Below are 13,027 nucleotides of genomic sequence, written 5' to 3' on the forward strand. Positions count from 1 at the left end.
AGTACCAGCACTCCATGGTAGTGACATACTAATCCCAGTTGGATACCTCATGAAAGACTTAGTTTACTGACATGCCTGCTTTATAGAGAAGCCAAGGCTTATCAACACAAAAGTGGGGAGCAACAGATAATCCAGCCCCTGTTCTGGGACATCCAGTGACAAGATATTCCAATAGCAGCATTGTCAACAGGGCCAGAAAAAGCATATAACCAAATTTTTTGTCCGTTGCTTTTTGTTTTCCTTGCTCTGATTTACTACATCTGCTTTGGTTTACTACCTGCTTTTACTATTTGAGAGAAATATTTGAGTGAAATGCTTCCACATCCCACTGCTTGCTATTATAATCTTGTCTTTTCTGAAGCTGAGAAAACACTGTTGGAAGTGCCACTATTAGAAGTGCTGGTTCAAAAATCATTGGCTTGCTATTCAACGTATTAACAATTAAAACAATATAATGTGTCACTTTAGCAGTTACAGAGAGCACAGATTATAAAGCTGTTTATTTGATGACTAATCCTGGAATGTGCTGAACACATCTTGAAGGAGTGCAGCGTGCCCTCAAAATCAGACTTCTAAAAAGAGATCTGATTTTCTGAAGGTAAAGATGACTTTAAAATCCTGGCCCTGAATCAACTTGTTGAAAAATTATTCTATTTCCAGCCATTTTCTTTTACACCAAAACCCATCTTTATTTGAATATACTATACTTATTGCCTACTTCATATTACTTTCACTGAGCTTTAGTACAAAATCAAATATTGATGAAGAAAGTCTCATGGTGTTTTGATAAAGACACTCTTTCTTACAGGAAGTATAAAGCATGCCTGGTTTGCAAAGACTGGGCCATATGGAGCTATGTTGATTTACACCAGCTGAGGATCTGGCCTGGTATTTCTAATGTAACAGGACGACAGGGTTCTTCTGTTGACCGACTTGATAAGCAGATGCTAGAACCTTGCCTGTGAAGGCTAATTGATTCCTGCTTGCAACTTGGAGGGCTGAATTGGATGGAGGCAACATGAGGTGAAGTGCCATCCTAGGGGAAGACTATAGCAAGCTTGCGCTGTTGTTGAGACAATAGCAGTTGGGAGGCTCAGCCAAATAAACGTTTTGCCTTGACTCCTTTTTAATCCAACCATTTGGTATGCTAGATAAAGAACTGAGCAGGGAGGTTGACAGAATTTATTTGGGTGAAGTACTGTCGTGTAGAGATCTGAAGTTTTAAAGAGCAATTCCACTTTTGAATGTCTGCATTTAATAGTAATCTATGTAGCAGATTATATTTATGGTTTTCTCAGTGCTGTGGTTCAGTTTGCTTTGTTAGGGAGCAAGAAGTTAAGTAGTTTACTCATTGTAGAAGCTTATTCTGAACTTTCAGGGAATTGTTTCAGCTGGAACCGTAAATATCCAGACCGCAATAAAGGGCTAAGTACAGCTTGGTAAATAATTTAGGTTTCAATTATAAAACCTAACAAAATCCTAATTCAGGAGTCAATCCTACTTGATGAGAAAATAATCTCAAGGAATTTTTCTTCTTTTCTTAATTGACTCTGGGTCTGAATAACACTGGTGCCAAGAAGAAAGGCACCAGAAATTTGGTATCTAGTAGGTTTGTTTATAGATGGAGCCATTAATGTATGTGTAGACTGAGAAGGCTCAGGGCAAATGTGTGATATCCTCCATCCACCCTTTGAACTTATTTATGTTACTAATAATAGACTGGAGATACAAATTGTTTCTTTCTAAGTTTTTCTGATGTTCTTTTTCTTTTTCCCTTTTGTCCTTTTTATTTACAGTCTCCAAAGAGAATATGGTTTGGGATAAATGAGATAAATCTAAAGAGACAGGATTCAATGGAAGAAGGGTTTTAAAAGTGACTTTGCTTTAATCTGTCCGCTCAGTTATATCTGGATTGATATTATTGCCTGTTTTTGTTCTGGTTTTCTCTGTTTTTTCTCTTCATAAGGCTTTCTCTGTTCTTATCTTATCAGTAAATGTTCATAATTAGTTGTAAAGAATAATACTGTATTTCCATTTACTTTGAATTGTTATTATAAAACGGTATTTCTTACAAGTTCTCACTAAAGTCTTAAACCATTGATATATAGGTATCTAGTTATTTGCACAAAAGGGAATCAAGCTACAATTCAGTATCAGTCTTACTCTAGCACCGCCCACAAAAAACTTCAGTTACAGGGTTAGGTCCCGATCCTGCAAATACATGCATGTGGATAGTCTCATTGAACTCAATGGAACTCATGAGTAAAACTCACTACTGCGAAGAGGGCCAGCACTAGGCCTTTTGGCTACTTAAGTTCAACTGAACATCTATTTTGGAGGTTATGGTGGTACACAGACCAGTGCTTGTTCTCTGCTCACAGGTATATGAACCCCACGTTTTTAACGTTACTCCCATGTTTAAATGTATGCAGGATCAAGACTTCACTGTGTATTTTTGATTTCCATATTTTCTGAGAGTATTCATCTGCTTTCGTAAAAACGTTTTAATGTATTGATTTTCACAGTCTGTTAACTGTGTCTGCAGCAGAGTGACATTCTAGGGCAGTCCAGTGGACACCAGAGAGGTCAGGCAGCAGTCGTGTCTGGGGAAAAGAGGTCTGACTACAACAGCAGCTGCAGATCCCAAGTACCTCAGCAAATTGGGAATAAGATATCTCAAAGTTGGATACACTGTGGCACATGGAATTAGTAAACACTTCTAAAAGTGTCGCTGCAATAATTAATTAAGTAATTATTAAGTAGCACTAGTAGATGGCGTAGAAAAGCTGAACTATTTCAGTTCAAAACCCCATAAATGTAACGGGGGCAGAATGGTAGAACCAAATGAATAAGAGGGGCACCTCCTTGATGGCCTATGGAAGATGTTTTGCTTATGAGCCTCCCCGTGGATTCCTGGCTTTTGTCTCTTTCAAAATATACTTTTTTATAGTCTAAAAATAATTTTTTTTATTTGGAACACATACCTGCAAAGAGCACACACAAAACAGGCTGGGTGGTAGGTTTTCCCCAGTGCTGAAACCACTTCCCCCTCAATGAATTCATCACAGCTGATGCACCGTGTGCCATAGAGTCTTTGATAGTCCAAAGTACAGATGTAGTCTCCCTGTCTCACAAAAAATCCTCCTTGAGCCAGGTCACATCCACAAGCTACATGGAGAGAAATGGAAAAGATTTAGAGGACTGAAAGAGTGGAACTGTATCTATAATAAGATGAATCTTCATTCACGATCAGCACATTTATATATATATATATAGAGAGAGAGAGAGAGCAGATCTTCAAGCACAGGCATCTTAATATTTGGGGCTCCTGAACACAAGACACCAATGAGTCAGAAGGTTGCTACGCTTATGGTTTTCATCTGTGATCTACATTAAATAAGCTTGTTTTATTCCATATAGAAAAACTAACATCACAGCAGAGAGCCTGAGGCCTGGTCTACACTCCAGGTTTAGGTCGATGTAAGCTGCCTTGTGTTGACCTACCTGTGGAAGTGTCTTCGCTTAAATTTGGCTCCTGCTGACATAAATGCCTCTCTACGCCCATTTGGTATCAGCACCTCCCCGAGCGGTGTTGAGTCATGGTAGGCACTGCACTTTTACATCAACTGTTACTGACTTTCAGGAGACATCCCACAATGCCCCACACTGACAATACAACTGATGCAAGCACTCCTGGTGAGGACACGCACCGCCAATACAAGGAGCCAACTGTGCCCACACAAAAAAAGTGCTTTAATAACTGCAGTGGCTGTATGCAGACATAAATTAGGTCAACATAATTTTGTAGCATAAACATGGCCTGAGTGCAGAGAGATAAGCCTCTAGATGAGGGGCTACTTTGGGATGCTGTTAGGAGATGCCCCTTGACCACCACATGCAACACCCACCATTGCCGTCAACAAGATTTACAAAAGGAAGGGATTTAAACCCTCATTCTCCAAAGCAAAAACCAGTCAGTAATTTACAGAGATTAGAAACTTTTCCTATTGTTTATTCCATAACTGCCCATTACAGGATTCCTATGAGGCATCCAGTACTGGCAAATGACGGAGACAGAACAGCAACCTGGATAGACGACTGGTCTGCTATGGTACGGCAATTCCTGTGTTCCTGTGTACAAGCATGGTGTAAGGACATTGGGGAGAGTGAGCAAGATGACGTCTTGGGAAGGCATTCTCAATGTAACTGATACACACTACATACAAAGCGTGTGCGTGAGAGGGATCTTTAGGGCCAGCCTTCCCCAAACCGCCTGCGGCAGAAGTGGAGCCCAGGCGATTGTTTTTTGCAACTCTAGCAATCAGTTAACCTTTCATGGCTACGACTGCATGGGAAAAGGATTAGAGACTGGCATTTTTAAAAAACAAAACAAGCTGAGATTCTCCTTCGCAAAGCCTAAGGCTGGCCCTGCTAACAAAGAGCATGTGCAACCTCAGGAGCTCCCTCCAGTTCATCAGTACAAACAGGGACGGAGCCAGGATCATGTTTTGAGGTTACAGGCGAGGAGGGGAAGGAGAGAACCAAAAGCTGTCTGCTTGAAATCACAGGAAGAGAGGAATATCTGCTCTGAACTTTCAAAAAGGCTTGGATTTGGTTGAGAGAAAGGGGAGATGTTCAAATTGGTTCTTATGCTAGGAGGACTGTCAGACCTATCTTGAGTCACCGCAGCATCCTTGTTGTCACGTGCTCTGATGCCTCTTCTGGAAGAACTACTTTTAGGAGCAGTACCTGCAATAACCTACAATATTCAAGGTCAAATTAGGCTGAAATTCAAGATGTAAGAAGGATGGAAGAGGTAAGTGTGTCACCCAGGCAATGCTACCAGTCACACAGCCCACAGAAGGAAAGTGCAGGTGATGTTCATAAACTTCACTGAGTTGTGTGCATGTAATATTAACAGCAGAGCTATCCAGTGTGGCTTAATTTTTAAGTCAGCATTTACAGTATATTGATTGATTTACATTAGCCTTGTTCTTTGTCTCACTTAAGGTCAACAATGAAATCCTCATTCTAACTTTTAAGTTCATTCAGAAGTATATATGACTCCTGAACATATTTTTTGAGCAATAGTGCATGGCTAGCTACACATCAGCTTTCTGTTATGTATACAGTAGCGTGACAGAAGCATAAATCAAATACGGATTTAAAGGTGTGAATAGGAACTGCCATTCTGGACTTTTTTAAATTAATGACGCTAATGTTACATTTTAAAATTGCTAGAAGATGAAGTGAGCTGTAGCTCACGAAAGCTTATGCTCAAATAAATTTGTTATTTATGGTGCTACAAGTACTCCTTTTCTTTTTGTGGATACAGACTAACACGGCTGCTACTCTTCCTTCAATACCTTATCTTAGTGGTTGAGGAAGGTCTTGTGAAATTCACAAAGAGTCTAAGACTCAGGTGCCCTAGTGTAAAAGAAGAGCTGATTTGTGTGTTTCCTGTGTACCTTGTAGGCCGGCTCCATTGAAGGGCACTGCAAAATTTCCCCCAGAACAAAGAGGATTTCCCAGTGGCTCAAGGACAGTGTTATAGCCCTACACAAGCCCCTCCCATGCAGCACACTGGGTATATTGGAAGGGAAGCGGGGAGAGCATGTAGTCAGAGCACATTGCACGCTGACTATTCTAGGCTGCTGCAATAGCCCACTGGGGAAAAAATATAAAAATCTGGCCTCCATTCAGGATTGCTTTCTTGCTTTAAAACCAAAACAAACAATGGCAATTTGTAATTTACAAAGGAGCTAAAAAGAATTTAAAAACAAAGTGTTGTGCATCCAGGTATTGAATTTTACAGTTCTGTAATCTAATGATGGTTTTAGCCTTTAGAAAGGAAATATTGCAGTCATATACCATTCCACAGATTAATTTTTCATGAAAGAAGTTTTGTGTACCCAGTTACAACACAGTAAAAGATCTGCAAACTAAAGACTCGCTCTAACTATACACTGACATGACAGATGGTCCATTGTGTCAATGATTCCCAGAAAACAGTGGCAAATAATGGATCTACTGAAAGGTGGTGGCTTTTGTTGAGCAGTTCTCTCATCGCCTTCTTTCTTCACTCTATCACGCCCCTTCCCCATAGACCCAATCACACTCTGCCCCAAGCTATAGGGATATGGCTGGGAGGAGAAACCTGATGTAGGCAGGGAGTTAAGCTGTATATAAACAGAATTGGCTATCTCTGGCATTGATGGGTCTCCTCCTTCAGAAGGGGTGTACCAATTTCTGTAGAAGAACAGCTCTTCACACTAATATCCCTCTTCTGCATGGCAATTTACACAATCACAGAGGATCACAATACAACCGCTCAAATATTACAGTACAACATGGAACAGACATGACAAGTAAGATTAGAGCAGGTAGCAACTCACAAGCATTCAACAGAATCTAAAGTGGCCTTAGCTGATTGGAAAATCTAACTCTCAAAAGCAGAACTTGAATGATTCATCTGAACCAAGGGACCTAATTTCAGTGGGATTGCACACATCTAACTGAGGGCTAAATTTGGCCCTGTGTATTTAAAGCTTATCTTAGATCAGCAAGAAATTTTAATGTCTTTGAATTTGTGCATTTCCACCCAACTCTTATCATTACTTAGCAATAATGGGTGTGATATTTAAAAGAACTCACCACTATCCTAACTACTTCAATTCTGAAGCACTTAGAGGAGAGGAAAGTGATCAGGAACAGTCAGCATGGATTCACCAAAGGCAAGTCATGCCTGACTAATCTAATTGCCTTCTATGACGAGATAACTGGCTCTGTAGATGAGGGGAAAGCAGTGGATGTGTTGTTCCTTGACTTTAGCAAAGCTTTTGACATGGTCTCCCACAGTATTCTTGCTAGCAAGTTAAAGAAGTATGGGCTGGATGAATGGACTATAAGGTGAATAGAAAGTTGGCTAGATTGTCAGGCTCAACGGGTAGTGATCAATGGCTGCATGTCTAGCTGGCAGCTAGTATCAAGTGGAGTGCCCCAAGGGTCGGTTCTGGGGCCGGTTTTGTTCAATATCTTCATAAATGATCTGGAGGATGCTGTGGATTGCACCCTCAGCAAGTTTGCAGATGACACTAAACTGGGAGGAGAGGTAGATACGCTGGAGGGTAGGGATAGGATACAGAGGGACCTAGACAAATTAGAGGATTGGGCCAAAAGAAATCTGATGAGGTTCAACAAGGACAAGTGCAGAGTCCTGCACTTAGGACGGAAGAATCCCATGCACCGCTACAGACTAGGGACCGAATGGCTAGGCAGCAGTTCTGCAGAAAAGGACCTAAGGGTTACAGTGGACGAGAAGCTGGATATGAGTCAACAGTGTGCCCTTGTTGCCAAGAAGGCCAATGGCATTTTGGGATGTATACGTAGGGGCATTGCCAGCAGATCGAGGGACGTGATCGTTCCCCTCTATTCAACACTGGTGAGGCCTCATCTGGAGTACTGTGTCCAGTTTTGGGCCCCACACTACAAGAAGGATGTGGAAAAACTGGAAAACGTCCAGTGGAGGGCAACAAAAATGATTAGGGGACTGGAACACATGAGTTATGAGGAGAGGCTGAGGGAACTGGGATTGTTTAGTCTGCGGAAGAAAAGAATGAGGGGGGATTTGATAGCTGCTTTCAACTACCTGAAAGGGGGTTCCAAAGAGGATGGCTCTAGCCTGTTCTCAGTGGTAGCTAATGACAGAACAAGGAGTAATGGTCTCAAGTTGCAGTGGGGGAGGTTTAGGTTGGATATTAGGAAAAACTTTTTCACTAGGAGGGTGGTGAAACACTGGAATGCTTTACCTAGGAAGGTAGTGGAATCTCCTTCCTTAGATATTTTTAAGGTCAGGCTTGACAAAGCCCCGGCTGGGATGATTTAGTTGGGGATTGGTCCTGCTTTGAACAGGGAGTTGGACTAGATGACCTCCTGAGGTCCCTTCCAACCCTGATATTCTATGATTCTATGATTCTACTTCCCACAAAGTCAGTGAGTTTTACACCATTGATTCCAATGGGAGAAGAGTTGGGCCAAGTCTGAGTTCTTTTGAAAATCCCACCCACTGTTCTATATGTGTTTAATTTACTATAATGAAGGTTCAAACCTCCATCATGGACCAAGAAGATGTAACATAAGCTAAAAGCTAGACAGTGAAAGATTAAGGAGAGATGTGTATGCTTCTCATTTTATGAAGTGTGTAGAAGTTTAGAAGACTAAATTAAGCAACCGTAGTTTTGCTATACACCTTTTGATGCACATTTAACAGGAAACTAAGGAAGTTATAAGAAAAACCCTATCAAAACAGAAACTTTACCTCTTAAAATTAAACTAATCCATTTGTGAATTTCAAAGAATAAGATGTTTGGATTCTGCTTTCAAGCAGATAGTCCTTTCCCACATATAGTTACACTGCAAGCCCCACCCTCCCCTTTGCATTTTATTAATCACACAAATTTATGCAGCAGGTGTTCTTAAAATTCAATCCAGCAGACTCTAGGTGAAGTGTATGCCCCCTTTAACAAAGCGCCAGCTAGAATAGCTATATGATAAGTGATATTTGATCAAGACATTTGAGAAGTTGCAGAATGTTCTTTATGTCCCCAAACAACAGAGGAGACTAATTAGAGAAGACGATAAATGTAGAAGAAAAATTAAAAATAATTTAATGACCGGGGGGTTCTCTAAGGAATATATTGTCAACCACACGAAGATTCTTCACCTCCTAGTGAATGGAAACATTAATTCTGGTATCTTGTCATTTACGAGCTATTTATACACAGTACTTCAGCTCCAAGTCTAGTAAAACTTCCATGGTACCACAGGATCTTTTAACTTCAGATAAAATGACCTCCAACAAGAAACCTATTAGCACTGGTCAAAATATGAATATGTATTTTCAAAAAACGTCAACCACCGGTCAATGCTTGTCAAATGTTGGTAAAAACATAGCAACATTTCTCATTATAGTTTTTTTTTACATTTATTTTTCGTGTGCATAGTTGTCTAGCCAAGCGATGGCATCTTCATTGGTGTGATGCAGTTCTTCTAGGCCACCGCAGACCCTAGTTAGCAGGCATTCCTTGACAATGTACGTCATCGGCTGTGTTGCACCGCAGCTGCACAAAGGGCTGTCACGAAGGCCCCAGCGATACTGGTTGGCTGCACAGAGAGCTTGCCAGGTCCGGAACCTGTTCGACAGGGACCATTGGCGACAGGGCAGGTCAAAACCAGGCGGGCAAATTGTGGGGTCGGCAACGAGGGACTGGTTGGGGATTATAACAGATATCCATTCCTCTCGCTATTCCTCTCTGTTTTTTTACAAACCAGCCAGCTCAAAAAACAATCTTGGACTTTTCATTTTGAAGTGACTCACTACCAAACCCCCACTTTGGCAGTGAGTCTTAGAGTCCAGGTCAACTGTCTCAGGCTCACACTATGGGGCTAAACGTAGTAATGTAGATGTTCCTCCTCGAGTTAAATTAGGCTCTGAAAGCTGGTGATGGAGGAAGGTCTCAGAGGCCAGCATCCAGCCTGAGTAGTAAATTCTACCCTGCTATTTTTAGCCCCGTAACACAAGCCCGCAAGCCTGAGACAATTGACTCAGATTCTGAGATTCGCAACTGTAGGGTATATTTTTTCCAGTGTAGATCCACCCTCAGGGACTAAAGGCCAGATTTGCAAAGGGATGTAGACACCTAAAGATGCAGATAGATACCTATTGGATATTCAAGAGCTCCTACACAGGCTAGGCACCTAACTCCCCTTAAAACAAGGTTAGATGCTCTTGAAAACCCCACTAGGCACCTACTTGCATTTTTAGGAAACTAACTACCTTTAAAAATCTGGCCCTCAAGCACATGGGCCAAATAATCAGTGGGGTCATTAGATGATTGAGATGCTAAAGGAGCGACCAGGAAAGACAAGGCTGTTGCAGAGAAGCTACATGAATTCTTTACATCGATCTTCACTGCAGAGGATACAAGGGAGATTCCCACACCTGAGTCATTCTTCTTAGGTGACAGGTCAGAGGGACTGTCCCAGGTTGAGGTGCCAATAGTAGAGGCTTTGTAACAAACTGATAAATTAAACAGTAATATAGCACCAGAACCTGATGGCATGGGCAGTGAGTGACCAGCAGTCTTGAGGAGGCTAGCTCCTGGCTGGCCCACACCTTCAGCCCAGGGCCCCACCCCTCCTGCCCCCCTTCCCCGGCTGGAGCCCAGAGCCTCCCCCAGCACCGCAGTGCACCCACCCCAACCCCAGAGTGCCGGGTAGGTGGGCAGCATGGCCCCCAGCCCCGGTGCGCTGGGTGGGCGGGCAGCGCAAGCACCGGTTTCAACCGCCCAGAGCTCCTGGCTGCAGGCCGGCCCCCACTAGCCCCAGCCCAGGGGAAGGGTGCCAGAACCCTCCCAAAAGTGGGGAGGAGCAGGGGGCTCCCACCAGAGGTGGAGGCAAAGGTAGCCCACTGCCCGTGTCCCAGCCCCCCCCCCCCCCCACAGCAGGTGGAGGGACCCAGGCTCCCCACAGCTGCCAATGCAGCTCTCCTGACCCGGCTCCACCGCCCAGCCATGATAAGAGCCAGGTGGGCAGCTGTGGGGAACCACCGCAGACCCTCCACTTGCCCGCGATGTGGGGGGCCAGAGCAGCCCCCGTCCCATGTCCCACAACTGCACGGCTCTTACCATCACCGGGCTGTGGCTCCGAGGCCCTTCCCCCCGGCCGGAGCGAGGTCGGGAAGAGCTGCATGGGCAGCTGGCATGGAGTCACAGACCCTCCTCCTGCCCCAGGAGACTGGGGAATCCAAGGGGTGGGGACATGAGCCAGGGGCTGCTTTCAGCCCCCCCACACCCTGGGCAGGTGCAGGGTCCGCCGCGGCTCCCCAAAGCTGCCCAGGCTCCCCAGCCAGGCTCCATGCTGGCCTGGCCTGGGGGTGGGGCCTCAGGGGGAAGAGAAGGGGAAGCGGGCAGGGTCTGCCCCGACGAAAAGTGGACAGGTCAGGCCTCTTCACTTTCAAAAAGTAGGAGGGCTATGGCCCCCTGGCCCTTCCCCATGTTCTGGTGCCACTGGCCCAGGGCTCGCCACATGGGAAAGAAGAACCATGGCGGGAAGAGGAGGGGGTCTGGAGGTGGAGCGTGGCCAGGGCCACGCAGGCAGTTTAGGTAGGCTGAGCCTTCCCTTGCCTTTGATACCGCCACCCAGGCCTGACGGTATTCACCCTAGAGTTCTCAAGGAACTCAGATATGAAATTGCAGAACTACTAATTGTGGTATGCAACCTATTAATTAAATCAGCCTCCATTCCAGATGACTGGAGGATAGCTAATGTGACACAGATTTTTTAAAAAGGCTCCAGACATGATCCTGACAATTACAGGCCAGTAAACCTAACTTTAGTATTAGGCAAATTGGTTGAAACTGTAGTAAGGAATAGAATGAAGAGACACATAAGTGGACAGTTCTTTGAAAACATCTGCTCAAAGTGCCAGCAGTCAAAACGCTAACAGAATATTACGAAGCGTTAGGTAAGGGATAGATAATAAGACAGAAAATATCATAATGCCACTATAATAATCCATGGTATGCCCACACCTTTAATACTGTCTTCAGTTCTGGTTGCCCCATCTCAAAAAAGATACATCAGAATTGGAAAAAGGACAGAGAAGGGCAACAAAAGTGATTAGGGTTATGGAACAGCTTCTGTATGAAGGGAGACTAAAAAGACAGACTGTTCAGCTTGGAAAAAGACTACTGTGGAGGGATATGATGGAGGACTATAAAATCATGAATGGTGTGGAGAAAAAGTGCTATTTACCCCTTCATATAACACAAGAACTAGGAGTCACCCATTGAAATTAATAGGCAGTAGGCTTAAAACAAACACAAGGAAGCACTTCTTCAGACAATGCACAGTCAACCTGCGGAACTCATTGCCAGGGGATGTTGAAGGCTAAAAGTATACTTGGGTTTAAAAAAGGATTAAATAAGTCATGGAGGATAGGTCCATCAATGGCTATCAGCCAAGACGGTCACGGACGCAACCCCTTGCTCTGGATGTTCCTAAACCTCTGACAGCTAGAAGCTGGGACTGGATGACAGGGGACAGATCACTCGATAAATTGCCCTGTTTTGTTCACTTCCTCTGAACCATCTGGCATTGGCCACTGTCAGAAGACACCATACTGGGCTAGATGGACCATTGGTCTGACCTAGTATGGACATTCTTATTTTTTTATGTATTTACCTATGAAAGTTTTACACATAGTCCATTGTCCCAGTCCAGCAAGCCACTGAAGCATGTGTTTAATTTTCAGTTGGATTTGAATTGGACTATTTATGTGTTAAAAGTTAAGCAAATGCTTAAGTGCTTGGCAGATCAGGAGTTTTGTGATATTACTTGAGTAATGACTAGAATTTGCTGGGCTCTATATTGAACGCTGTACCTAATCATCATCAACAATTACTTGTGCACTAGTAAAGAAAACCTATGACAAAGAAGGTGAAGGTAGGGAAGAAACAAGGCAAATCAGAGAAATAAATAAGCTTTCAGCCTGATATACATTATAGAATTTTTAAAAAGCTATGGTCTAAAAATGATCTGAAAATCCCAGCACAGGATCTGATTGACCACTGTATTACATCAGTTTTACACTGGCATGACTCCAATGAAATCAATTAACAGAGTCACACCACTGTAAATCTGGTGCGACAGAGTGGTAAATCAGGCCCAAAGCCACTAAACTCTTCAAGACAGATTGTGAGAGTGCCATGTCCACTGCTCACTTATTCCTGGTATATCTATTTAACACGTTCGGGGCCCTACAGGGCCCGAAGGATTTAGCCAGTGATGAACATACTGCTGGTGTTGTCTATGGAACAACAGCAGTTACGGATATTCCATGGCAGTCACCAAGAATGCAAGGTAATGAACCACACCTGCTTTGTTAACTTTGTTTTGGGCTTTAATCTTACTTTCAAGTTTTTTGTAAATGGCTCCTCTCCTGCAACCTGAGACTCTTTGGTTTTAC

At 43.4% G+C, this 13,027-nt stretch overlaps 1 protein-coding gene across 15 annotated transcripts in view; it reads right to left on the minus strand.

Annotated features, from left to right (window-relative positions):
- ABLIM2 (actin binding LIM protein family member 2) overlaps positions 1 to 13,027 on the minus strand; it is a 214,829-nt gene that overhangs the window by 137,094 nt on the left and 64,708 nt on the right. For all 15 annotated transcript variants that reach the window (XM_048848971.2, XM_075128053.1, XM_048848965.2 and 12 more), the window contains one exon: positions 2,985 to 3,168. In XM_048848971.2, coding sequence (XP_048704928.1) covers positions 2,985 to 3,168 — 184 coding nt within the window. The remainder of the gene's footprint in view (positions 1 to 2,984; positions 3,169 to 13,027) is intronic.

This window comes from Caretta caretta, chromosome 4, assembly GCF_965140235.1.
Source record: "Caretta caretta isolate rCarCar2 chromosome 4, rCarCar1.hap1, whole genome shotgun sequence".
Classification (NCBI taxonomy): domain Eukaryota; kingdom Metazoa; phylum Chordata; order Testudines; family Cheloniidae; genus Caretta; species Caretta caretta.